The sequence below is a fragment of the Acanthaster planci genome, linkage group LG11 (genome assembly GCF_054643075.1).
Source record: "Acanthaster planci isolate LZ-2023a linkage group LG11, COTS_SCS, whole genome shotgun sequence".
In the NCBI taxonomy this organism is placed as follows: Eukaryota; Metazoa; Echinodermata; class Asteroidea; order Valvatida; family Acanthasteridae; genus Acanthaster; species Acanthaster planci.
Window position 1 is genome coordinate 9,410,334 of NC_141787.1, and position 13,510 is coordinate 9,423,843.

The 13,510-nt window shown below is 41.5% G+C and overlaps 1 protein-coding gene across 4 annotated transcripts in view; it reads left to right on the forward strand.

The window, feature by feature from the left end:
* Positions 1 to 624: 624 nt before the first annotated feature.
* The window catches only part of LOC110983845 (guanine nucleotide exchange factor VAV2-like), a 64,397-nt gene continuing 51,511 nt past the window's right edge, over positions 625 to 13,510 (forward strand). For all 4 annotated transcript variants that reach the window (XM_022243444.2, XM_022243447.2, XM_022243446.2 and 1 more), the window contains exon 1: positions 625 to 923. In XM_022243444.2, coding sequence (XP_022099136.2) covers positions 672 to 923 — 252 coding nt within the window. In that variant the 5' untranslated portion in view covers positions 625 to 671. The remainder of the gene's footprint in view (positions 924 to 13,510) is intronic.

A 13,510-nucleotide genomic window follows, 5' to 3' on the forward strand; every position in this document is an offset into this window, starting at 1 on the left:
ACGATGAAGGGCTTGAACTGTATCTAATCGACCATTTGGGAACAGGCTCAGGGGTATGGTCGCACCGCTGGTTATCAATAACTGATTTCATTTATCTTTACAGAAGGAACCATGCACATGAAAAAAATTGCGCAAGATTTCAGTGACCATGTACGCTCCGAGAAAAGCAAATAGCAGTCAACTGTGAAGTGTGAGTAAAACAACAAGATTTTAAACAGTTGACCGACTAGGGTCACTCGAGTGTAACTGAATTGTGCATGCGCATACGATCGACCTGTAATTCGCTCCCAAACTTGCTGTATCGCAACTGTCTGTGATCACAACGCAAACTTGGAAGGGCGCCCTCTAAATTGATTAACTTTGTTCTTGATTTATCAATTTTTTTATTTTTTTTTTCTTTTTTCTTCCTGCATTAAGAACACAAGTGGGTTCACCACCAACAAATACATGAATTCTGTTTGTTCAGTGAATATTCTTCTAATTAAAGCCACGTGTTTTATGAAAACTTTTCCGGTAGAGGGCGGAAGCTGATTTAGAAGTCGGATTGCGGACTTGTGATGACGTTTTCAGACGAACTGGTACTCTGTGATTTTGCGAATATGACTTTTACACGTGTATGTTGGCAACCAGCTAATACAGGAAATGCTGCACCGAAAAAACGGCGACCGCGTATGACGGGAGGAAAAGTTCTGGAAAATTTAGCGCATTTGACAGAAATGGAGGCGTGGAGAATATGCGCTGGATGGTTGGTACAGTGTGGGGCCTTACCCCCTACCCACAAATCAACCTGGGCCAATGCTCAGGTCTTCGATTTGGCCCAGACTTTGCGAGACGGCGTGGTGCTCTGTCAACTCCTGAACCACCTGAGTCCGGGTGCCGTGGACTTAACTCGGGATATTTGTTTACGGCCTCAGATGTCACAGGTAAAAATCCTCTGTTGACACTTTTTTGAAGCGCTTGAAGCACAGGGCCGACTTCGACTGTATTCCTCTGTATTTAACCTGTTTACAGTCTATGCATTGGCACTTATAATTATTGCTCCTAACTTTGTGTCTGTAGACATGGTAGAAGACAGACTGACATCGACTGAGATGACAGACATCATGTCAGGATATGACAGATGCAGTCACTTCAGACTGACAATTCACAAGCACAACTTCAGAAGTTTTCATGTTCATACAAGCATATAGAACTCCCTATACATAGAAAGAGTTCCATATACAGATAACACTTATTTTTCCTTAAAATATAATAATAGCTGTTAGAAAGTGATAACATGACCTAAAAAGTGAAATTTAGCTAGAAAATTTACTTAGAAAACACTCATTTTTTTTCAGACAGGTCTCATAGGTTTGTGCACAGGGTCTCAAGTGCTGGCCGTATATATGGAGCTTTTCATTCCATTGAGTCATGCCAAGTTCCCATTTCTGTGATGCAAAAGTTACACATGCTTTATTGTGTAACTCTCCTAAGCCGAGAAATTACTGTGTCGAATCGTTTCATGAAGGTTGGTTTTAGTGTTCTAGCTAAACATTGATGACATCCACCAATTTCAAAACTCCAGTGCTCTTTCTATATACTTCAAAGTGCACCAGGAAGTTTTTAGGATTTCAAAGATTGAGGAGGGGAAAGCTCAGCCACTTTCACATTTGACGTCATACGGCACCGGTACATGGACCAGCATAGATTTCACCATTGATTTCCTGCATAGAAGAGATAATTACATGTATATCCCTAACCAACCCCCTAGGTCCTTTTTGCTAGGGACCCTCCTCAATCCTCCAAAATCCTCCAATTTTGGGGGTGAAACAATTAGATTCTCCCTCAATCCTCCAAAAGTTCCTGGAAATCTTACTTGGAAGTGTTCCTACTGCCTCAATCCTTCAAAATCCTCTGTCAATTCCTCTCATTATGTTGAGGCAGTGCGAGTGGCATTCTTGAGCACTGCGGTTGATTCAAAAGAAATTCGGGTTGAAGTTATGCTTGACTGAGCAAAAACAGCACAAGGTCTAACCCACGACCTTCACGCATGTCATCCTTTGCACTAAGCCATGCACTCTTGCCATTCACCCTTAATCCTCCAAAATCCTCCAAAACCACCCAAAGGACTTTGGAGGACTAAGGAAGGTTAGGGATATGGGAAAATCATGGGTTAGGGATATGGGAAAATCATAACTATGAAGGGCTTCTTAAAAAGGGAGCTGAACTAATGGAGCACATCTTTTTCTGTCACTTTTCACTTCCGTCGTGTTTGTTCCCTCACGCTTACCTGTGATGTCATAGATTTAGCCGAGCATGTGCAATATTTGGTAATAAACGGACAATCTCATGTTAGTTGAGGTGCCCAACTAGGTCAAAAGGTCATGCAGAAATTAAATTCATAACCTGGATTCCGACTGTCGAAAAAATAGACATCCCCACATATGTATCTGGCCTTTGTTTCACATTGTTTTTGTTGACTTCAGCCAAGTTGCCCCTACCATGCCTACACGCAACATTTTTTCGAACTATTTACGAAATAAACGTACTTGCACAAGACAACGAGCCAAGACTCGGTAGCCTTGCTTCAAGCATTTCTTCAACTCAAAGGCAATTTCTGTGCCGTGCCATCTTTTTTCCTGGCCACAGTACGTGTACCAGTAGTTGCTCGTGATCGTAGCCAAATTTGTAATGCACCATTTGACGGCAGCGGTGCATGTACCGTAGCTTACAACTTGAACTCGATTGTTTATGGGAAAGACTTGTAATCTGATGTACACGTACTAGTACATGTACGTACATGTACATGTAGGTACATTTTTTGGAGGGAACTTAACGTGTAAGACTTTAGAGGCAAGCTTGGGGGGGGTCCCAGATGTATGTATTTTTTTACCAAAGGAATGTCAGACTTGAGCTCAGGCTAAGTGTGCGATTAGACTTGATCTCACCAGGTCATCAAACTGAAATACCGGGGTAGATTAAAAAAAAAAAAAAGGAAAACATTCTTGAGATAGTGGCCCCAGCAGGATGCTATAGTCTACAGGAATATGTAATGTACATGTACCGGTAAATGTACACATGCACTGTACCGGTACGTGTACATACATTGTACCATACAGGCAGTACGGGACCGGTACATGGTGTGCATTTGAAAGCATGCAATACCCAAGGATTGTTATCGGAGGAAATTGCTCAGCTTCAGCTCTGAGTTGTGAACATTCCTACAGAACATATATACATGTACATACATTACTGTATGTACATACATTACTGTATGTACAAGCAGTGAGTGGGAAAAAATACATTGCCATTCATGCACATGATTTATCAATTGTTGTAATTGAGATCTGAACAGCACTTCATCATGCATACACATGTTATACTGCAGCAGTATGACATACATGTAGGCTATGGGTGTAGTCCACTCATTCAAGCCCTATTGAAAACAGTGTAAAAGTGGCATTGCATAGGGCCCAATAACATGCATACCAACATCCCTGAGGTATCTGAAACACATGTTAAATTATTGTATGGTCCCTAATCTTTCTAATTTCTTTTTAATTTTCTGTGGGTTAACGATTACATTTTGAATAATTCCCGCAAAACAAAATTAACCCCCCAAAAGTGATTTTTCAAACGTCTGCTTGTAGCCATTTTTCAAGTGGCAATCCTCAACTTTCTCGGGCACTTAGGACCATTTTTCATCGGTATTTATTAGCCATTCTGCCCTCAGATGAAAGCCCAGAGAGCCAGGGAGTTGATTCTGGCAGAGATTTACACAATCTCACCACTTTAGGGGCCATAAAAATCTCCTTTTTTCAAAAGATACCGTGAGGGGCACTTTGAATGCTAATGAGCTGGCCAGAAATTATCACTTAAATTAGTAGACTGCACCCCTACCATTACTGTACATGTACAAAAGTATACATGTAGCTTGTACCCTATGCACAGTACATGTACGTACATGTACCGGTACATGTATACATGTACGTGTCCATGTACTGGTACAACATGTACGTACATGTATACCGGTACATGTGTAGGCCTACTGTTGCAGGTGGACACTACATTGTACATGTACATATACCTGTTCATTTACCGGTATGTACCGGGTACATGTATACACACATCCCAGCCTTAATTGGTCCTGAACCACTCTGTTAGGACTGGGCAGACCTTGGTGCAATCACACAGGGTACATCAGAGAATTCACTCTTTAGTTGGAGCTTTACTTGGACAATGTGCACGTGACACCCACACATACAATGTACAACATACTGTACGGCATCCTACAGGTGAGCTGCCAGCATTGTGTCCCGACAAAGCCCGTCAGACTGTTAAGGTCAGGTGACCTCGTCTCATTCCAATTCTAGACAGTCAAGAGGGTGTTGTGCTGGGGCGATAATGGATGTGCCCACAAAAGCATGGCCACCAGCTTCATATTAATACAATGTGTATTTGAAGTGCTCCCTAGAAGAGACAGTGTACATGTATACATGTACATATGTACACCGTCATGTACTGGTAGCATTTACATTTCAACTATTGTACAGTGTCTTGGAGTTTCCACCAACCCCACAGTGCCGGAACCTACAATCTTCCTAGATCCTTCATGCTCTACTGACAATTGATGTACCGGTACATGTACCAGTACAGTAAATTCATTGTCTACGTGTACTGATGTACATGTACTTGTACACACGGACATGTCAACTTGGAATTTCTGGAAGATTTTGTGGGATCAAGTGAGCAGGAACCTACATGTAACTGCTGTTAATTTATGTACTGCCGCCTGTACATTTAGGGCTTGATTTCCCTTGAAAGGTTAAAGGATAGCAGCTGTGAATTTTATGTACATGTAGGTACACTTTTGCCATACTGCAACATTTATACACTTGTTCAGCGTGTAGGAACTATTTGATACTATTTGACAGGTGCACTTTTTAAACATTAAAATTGCCCGTTCTTTCTTTGTTGATTGGGGGTGCTTTTGCTGTGATTTCATTTCAGGAAGACTCAGACGTACCGTAAGTTCTTTTCATATTTTGAACCAAGAATTTTCTCATTGAAAACATTTATCAGAGAAAGGATTGCTTGCTGTGCTTGCTTTAGACAACGCTGAAAAATTCAGAGTCTAACAAAATTCAGGGCAGCAAAATACAATGTACATAAACAAATTCAAGAGTTCTTTTGAGGTTTTCCCCAGGATGACATCACAGGTCTACTTATGAATATGGAAATTTCATTTGCATAAAAATAAATACCGGTACATGTAGGCAGTAAAATACCTGTTATGAGAGTGAAACAAAAATTGGAAATGAGAGTAATCAAGACAGAAAGGTGCATACGTGTTTGTGTATAAAAAAATTGTACTCTTCTGAAACCCTTTAAGCAAAAAGAACCGGTCCGGTTGGGCTCCTTTGCAGTTGGAACGATACACCGATATTTGAAGAGGTGTACAGTACATGAACATTAGTACCAGTGCATGAGTTCAGGAAGGTTCAAAATGAGTGCTCCAAAAAGTTTGAATCGGGGTTTATGACTAAAATAATACTTGGCAGGAACGTACATGTACACGTGCATGTACATCATACATGTTCATGTACATGTACATACATGTATACTGTATGCAATTTTTTTTACATGTACCGGCACACTGTACATATACATATAGCAATAGCTAATATTTTTTGTAGTCGGCACATTTGCACAGCCCATCATTGTTCATTGTGTTGAGTGCACTCAATTGTCCCCCATACCATTAATGTGACCAACAGGAACACTGAACTGACCTGTGCAAGCAGGCAAGAAGTTCTTCACTGTGTGTCGTACATGTCTGTACGTAATGTACATGTACATGTACGGTACCTACATGTACATGTACTAGAAGATTATTGGTGCGTGTAATGGGAAGTTTAGTAACAGTGGGTGTGTGACACAGTAAATGTACAGTGTACATTTTGTTAGTTTTATGTGGCAGGTGTACACATACCGGAATGTAACCAATTCCTGGAAGTTGGCCAAAAGAAGGAAACGTCCCTTTTCTACAGGTGTTACATGTATATGAAATCTGGCCAATTGCGTACCAGTAACTTTGGATGGTAAGATTTCAATTTTTTTTTAAAGGACCTCCTGATCTGCCCCAGCAGCTCGGCTAGAGCTCACAGTGTGGGTGCAATTCTACCATTGCACAAAGTCACTGATTTCTGGCACTGATTCTGATCGCAGTGTAGTCTTAACTATGCCGACAAATTACCGGTATTTCTGTGCCAATATTTTAAGCATGGAGTCCTGTTTATTCTGACGCATTATTAGTCACTGACTACCGTACCTGAAGCTGCCCTGACTATGCTGGCCCGAACTGCCTTAGCACTCCTGAGGCTTTGTGGATTTTACCAGTTTATGCAGTGTAATTCAGTGTACAGGTTTTCCTTGGTTATTGATACTTCAGGTTCTCTCTTTTGAAAAGGTAGATCCTTGTTGCTTCTTTGAAATGTGCAAACAGCACAGATTTTTCTGCAAAACTCAAAGCAAAGGTCTGTTGCTTCCCACAGCTAAAGTTGGTTGCTCTGTACAGGTACATAGATCTGTGTAGAGCAGATGGACGTACCGGTGCATGTACGTTCACTGGTAGCCTGTAATACAGTACATGGAAACTTGAAACATGATTTTTTTTTTAGTGTAGGAAACAGTGCTGTATGCCCAATTAAAACTTTTAGTCATGAGTGACATGCACGTACATGTACGTCAATGGCTTTCAGATCCACTGTGTACATAGTACATGTACATGTACTAATACATGCACATACGCAATGTACATGTCTGTGTACACTTCTCGAATGTGGTGAAAAACAGGATGTAGGACATTTTATCGTCTGACAAACAAGGAACCAAAAAAGAAGGGGAGGCTCAAGATTGGTGTGTGTACTTTATGTACAATATACAATACACTGTACATGTACATACATGTACATGTACATGTACAGTGCATGTGGACTTGGCACAAGTGCAGCACTTGTCTGAATATTTCGGTCAAAAGAATATGGCAGGCCTTCGCATGCAATCATTCAGTGCATTGCTTATGCTGTGCGGAGCTCTGCACACATTAATTCCTGTGCCCTATTCACGCGAGGCGGATTAACATTTTTTGTGTGCAGCGTTTGTAATTGGACCATTCGTCAGCGCATCCCAAGGGTGCCGGCTCATTCTGCGTTAACCCCTAATGGCCGCAGGTGATGCCCCCATCTACGTATACATGTAAACATTAGCCGAGCTCTCCCCTTTCTTCCCCCTCCCATCATCAGCACGCTCATCGGCGATGCCGAGCTCCCTGCCAATCCCTCCTGCCGTGCCCATCGCAAATTAAACATCTCACACGAGCAATGTGGCTGATGCGGAAGTTTGTGGACGGTAGTCATCATTCAGTAGGGGCTCTCTATTCTTGTGTCTAAAACACCTATCCTACATGTAATGTAGTCCTCCTTAATAGTGCTAAAATGCACCGGCGCTCGGGAGGGTGGACAGTGGAGTGTGTTTATCAGAGCACAGATGTGGGTCAGTTGACTCTTAAAGGGCAATCCAATTATTACACATTCTAACCCACATGCTGATACCAAGAGGAATAGCATGGGGAGGGGAGGGATGTTATGAGTAGTTTCTTCTCATTGGCCCGTTTTTAGAAAATCCTAGCGTGAAAATTTGGTCACAGGATTGAGAATCTTGGGCTAAGTTTTTTTTAACCCTAACCCTACATAAAATTACAAATTACTACTTGTAATAAAATGTAGTACTGAGCGCCATCGCTTGTAAGAGGACATGACTTTATTGTTCTGTGAAGCCATAAGATACAATAGATAAGACAATGTACCATACAGAGCTGTGGCACTATGAATCCATGGCTTTATTGTTCTCTGTACGAGTAACAATGGAAGTTACCTAGCCAAAAATAGTAATCGGTAGCGCTACATGTATCCTTCAGGCTCAGACTATTACTTAGTATTTTGTACTACTGTGTAGTGTAAGCCAAACAATATGCTTGACGTTTAGGGTTAAAAGGTAAAACTTTACATGTACCGGTATGTAAACTACCGGTACTGTAGCATGCATGTGCAGTAATTTTTTTCATTCACTTTTCCTTTTGGCCCCTAACTGTCAACAGAAGTAAAATATTGGGAGTTTCCAGTAACTTCCACTGTACATGTAGATTACTACTGTAAGTTCTGGAGAGCTGGAGTTTCTAGGGTTGATATTTAATCGCAGCTGTGCATTACTTACACTTACCCGGTAATGTTTGATTAGAGGCCAAAAATCAGAAGTACCGGGAGTTTGCTGTCCAATTGAAAAGCTTTAATGAAAGAATGATTGGGCATGATGCGACTCTGCCAAGGAGCATTTTGGATTATCCTGGGTGCATGTGTTGGCCTAGAAATAAGTCTGCACAGGGCCATTACACATCCTAATCTGCATTCATTCAGATTTGTGGATTTTCATGTCTTGTAGTGAAGATTTGAATAAGTTAGCACTTAAGACGGGATTTCAGCTCCGGAAAGGCGAAGAGGGAAGTACTACATGCAGCAACAATCCTTGGCAGTGACAAATAGACTTGTATTGGTACATGTACAAATACGTGTAGTCTGCATCTGTACCTATAGAAGTACATGTAGATTCATAAGGTGACTTTTTTCTTGTATCTGAACCTTCCATACATACGCCCTGTCGCCCCTGATTGACCGTTGAGCAATCCCTCGACTTACTCACGACCAGGATTCTTACATGGACACGTGCCGGTGGTGATGGAAGCCAGGTCCCATGCGCCCCAACCTTCACAGTGGTCCCCTACGCCAGTTCTTGCAGTTCCGCTTCCTGCTCGCTTTCCAAAGGGGTACAAATGATGTGCACTATCTTTAGACGTGACTCACGAGCTTTCTTTGAGATCTTGCACCCGCCGGCCCCAGACACTAGCGGTCAGTCCCAGGTCAAGGTTTATGTGCATGGCAGTCCTGGGTGACTCGGCACTTGGACCTGAAATCGAGCCCTCTCGGCAATGCTTGAAATTAGCCAAGAAAGTGGTGGGACAAAGCGTACTAGCAGGATTAATTTCATTGTGTCATAACCAGCTTTTGTTAGGACAAGGTCACATTTCGCACATGTAGTTCAGATGACCAAAAGTACACGCAACTACCAGTACACAGAGAGCCCTTTGCCTTCACATTTCCTTCTGATATCTTGTCTGACGATATCTGCTTTTGGTCTGACAAATACCACAAGTTCGCACTCAGGGCAAGATTTTCTACTTGGATTCAGAATCTCAACCCCTTGTCTGGAGCAAGATGGAGTTCAGCCTGAAGGGAAATCAATCTTAAGGGATGGCTCAGGGTTAGCCCGAAGCCCCCAAATTTTACTGGTGTAAATGTACATGCACTACCATGGATGTTTGGTGTATTCTTTGCAAGGGTTTCTTTGGAATGTGGGCTTTCTTTCTAGTTGTTGGACACTTACTGTGCACTTGGTGCAGTGTCTGGAAAGGGAACACTCTGTATTCCTGTTACATCACTAACATCATTTGCAATTTCTGATCCATGTACATGTACCGGTATGGTCAAATCTGTTAAGAAAAGATACTCCATACCTGTAGGGTTTGATGGGGCAGTCTACCCCTCAAAGAATCTCGTGACGCATTCGAGGTGAATGATCTAGAGGAAATCATGCGGACTTGCACACATATACCGTGCGTGCCGGCCCCAGGCGTGTACTTGATTGAAGACTTGTGCCCACACACTCAACAAAAATAATTCCGTGAAAATTCTCCCCAATTAATTAGATTGAACGGCGGAACGAGCCGCAGCATGTGTCACAATCGCCCCCCCATCGTTCCAGGGTGCGTGCCATGATTCAGGCGATTATTTTCTCCGTCCCGGCCGTTGGAGATTAAGTAATCACTTTACCAGGGAATTACTAAGGGAGAAAAATGACATGTGAGGGCTTTGAGGCTGTCTTGTGATTGTCAGTTGTTCAGCACGCTCTTGAATTGCCTTTTTTTTTCTACTGTGTTCTGAAGCACAAAAGAGAGGCATCATTTTTTTTAGTGTGCCTACAATAGAGTGCATACATGTACATGGGCAATTCCAGAAATTAGGGGTCCAGAAGTGTATCCCTGTAACATCTGACCTTAGTTATTTGACATGGAAATATCACTGGAATTGATTTCAAACCATTACTATTTGATCTATAGTAAAGATTGCGGTAACACCATGTATTTATCTCTTCTTTGAGTATGTGTGGTTCTGAGAAGAACCGGGGAATAACTCGACGTTTCGAACAGTGTTCTCTGTCCGTCTTCAGGAGACTGCAGGATTCTAACTGGGAGTGGAGCTTATATGGTGTAGAGAGGGATCCAGATGTAGGGATTAGCTCGGTGAGGCGTTAAGGCGGGAACAGTGATGGATGCTGCACTGGATCCATTACTATTTGTTTGGCTGGTAATCTGCATTGATTCATCACTCGTTGAAATTTGAAAATGTGTTCTGAACTTGCAAAATCATACTGTATGCCAGATGTGACAGGGACATGGAAAAAAAAAAGACCCCTAATTTCTGGAATCACCCACTTACATGTATGTACCATTCTCCAATAGATTCAGCATCTACCACTTACCGGTATCACTGAGGGCACCTACATGTACAGCGTACCAAGGAAAAGTAATTTCCTGTATGTTTCATTGTCTACTACCATTTTTATAAAGTGTACATGTACCGGTGCATACAATGTACATGTACACTGTACATGTACATGTATGTTCACCTTCATTCCCAAACACAAAAATATGTACATCTGTAAGTACAGTACATGTACACCTGTAAACTGTGCACATCTATGAATTGATACGTAGAATGTTCCAAGTAATCAAAATGCAAACTCCTTAGCAGTGTACTGTACCAGTTGTCATGAAATTACTGGCTCTGATATTTGGAGGTCAAATTCTTTCCTGATCATGAACTGAAGTTATGTATCCCCGTACAGTCCGCACACTGCATGCGTAGACACGGTACTCCGAAGACGCAAAGAAACTACATGGACAAGGTGTCCTCCCTGAGGTTTGCTGTACTCTCCCAGGATGTCCCGCTGGTTGCTGGCATGAAACTTGGGGAATTCATTACTGGGAAAAGGTCTCATGTCAGATGACATGCCTGGCTGGAAGCGTGGGATTGTTGCACTTGGATGAGCTGTAAAGCGTCGCAAGGGCATGTAATGCAATAGTTGAATCAAGAAGTTGGCTGAGGAAAATAACAAATCAAAGGTGAATTTGCTAACCGTTATTCTTGGCCGTGAAAAACGGACCCTTTTATTTCAAGACAAGATCTTGTCAATAACAAGTACATGTACTTGAGCTTCATTTTTTTCATTATATCGGCGTTTTCGATATATCGATTTCAATGTTAAAGTGATATTGTTCATATTGATATCAAAGCAAAATCGATATATCGGATATTATCGATATATCGACGGACTTACCCGGTACATGTACCGGAGTTAATAGTCTGCACAGTTTTAGAGCATCAGACTTCCTATTTCAGTTCAAATCTATGGTTTGAAGTGTCACATGACAACTGGCAACTTTCACAAGCGGCCCTCCTCAGGTACGTGCAAGCGCTCCTACAAGGAAGGATCAGCTTACATGTATTTTATGTACCCGTACATGTCTAGTACAGTGTACTTCCCCACTCTTTTCCTTCCATTACAGCTTAGAGAAACTGAACGAAATCAGGTACGGCATTACATGTACATGTAGTTTCTTTGTGTTTGTGTTTCTCTCAAGTTTCATATTTGTGCAATTTCCGTCAATTTATGTATCTCTTGACAGCGTCTGTATATACATGTACATGTACATGTACCTTGCTATCCAGTACGTGTGTGGTGTGACATGGAACACGTGTACACAAATGAACAGTACCGGTATGTTGCTTGCAGCATCAAAGCATCCAAAAGCCAATTAGGGGAAAAAAAACCTTCACTACCAGTTTGTGTACATGTAGCATTCCGTGTACAGTGTAACATGCATTGGTTTTGGTACAGGAAGTTGATTTATTAAAATCATTTATGATTCAGTTGAAAATGGAAGAGCTACCCTGTACAGTACCTAGGATTTACATGTGTGTACGTGCATCAGTACATACATAGAAATGTGTGCAATAAGCCATTTGCGAGTTAAATTTGAATACAATCTGGAACACTGAGTTATTTGATTGCGCACAAACGTAAAAATTTTAATTCCCCAGACTAAAGAAGCTGTTCCTGTACCTTGTGATTCGGGGCAAGCTTTTGCATAGCAACCACCATCTCTGGAATGGACTGGTTCCTTTGTGCCCTTCTTATCCATTGAGAATAATGTATTGTTGCAAGGCATCTTTTATGTACATGTAACTACATGTAAGCAAAAGCTTGCCCCGAATTACATGTAATACCGGTATTAGCAGTGTTTCTAATATGGAGAATTCAAATTGTTATGTTACCGTAAATTTAAAGAACTCAAGAGTACCAGATTTTATTCAATTGTCCTTCACAAAAGGCTTATTTGAGTATTTCAAAATAAGCTTACATAAATGTCAAGAGTCGTTGTTGGGTCATTCCATCAGGTTGGGGCACAATTTGCGATGGTGTCAATTGTTACATTGGTTCCGTAAAAATGAACAGCTATTTCCCTGCATGTGGATTCCAGATTGACATTGTTTAACAATGATTGTTATACATCTTGCAAGGCTGAATGCTGAGGTGTGTGTTATTTTTATAGAATAAATGACAGGTCTACTCTACAGGTCATGGCAGGTGGTAAAAGTTACCCATGTAACAAGGATACCGTCACAAATTGTGCCCCAACCTCATGGAATGACCCAGTTAGCACACATATACAGTACATGTACACATGTACAGTACATGTACACATGTACAGTACATGTACACATGTACAGTACATGTACACATGTACAGTACATGCACACATGTACTGTACATGCACACATGTACACACAGGGTCTTGACTTGAGTTCCATTATCTACCATACATGTACATGTAGCTAAACCATGGAACTGTCAAGGATGGTTCAGTACAGCTACATGTAATAATGAAGTACAGTACATCTGACTATAGAAGTACATGTACATTACGGTACATGTACCGGTATTTGGACCTCTTGTTTGAAAGTGTCAATCTCCCCCCCCCCCAAAAAAAAATTCTTCAGAAATACCATTATGTACGAGTAGAAATTCTATTTTGCCAGTGGATCCTGGTCATTTCGGAACTTTGGGTTTCCCCATAAGGAACCGATTTACAAAGCAGGAAATAACAATTTTTGCTTTTAGCCCGGATACAATTTCATCGTGTACATTCTACACAGGACACGTTCACTGTGGGGGGAAAAAAAAAGCAAACTTTGCTTTCATATCATATGCAGTCATGTGCATACATGTACATGTACACATGTACATTGAACTAATACATGTACCTGTTAGTCATTGAGTTAGTGGTAAATCATAC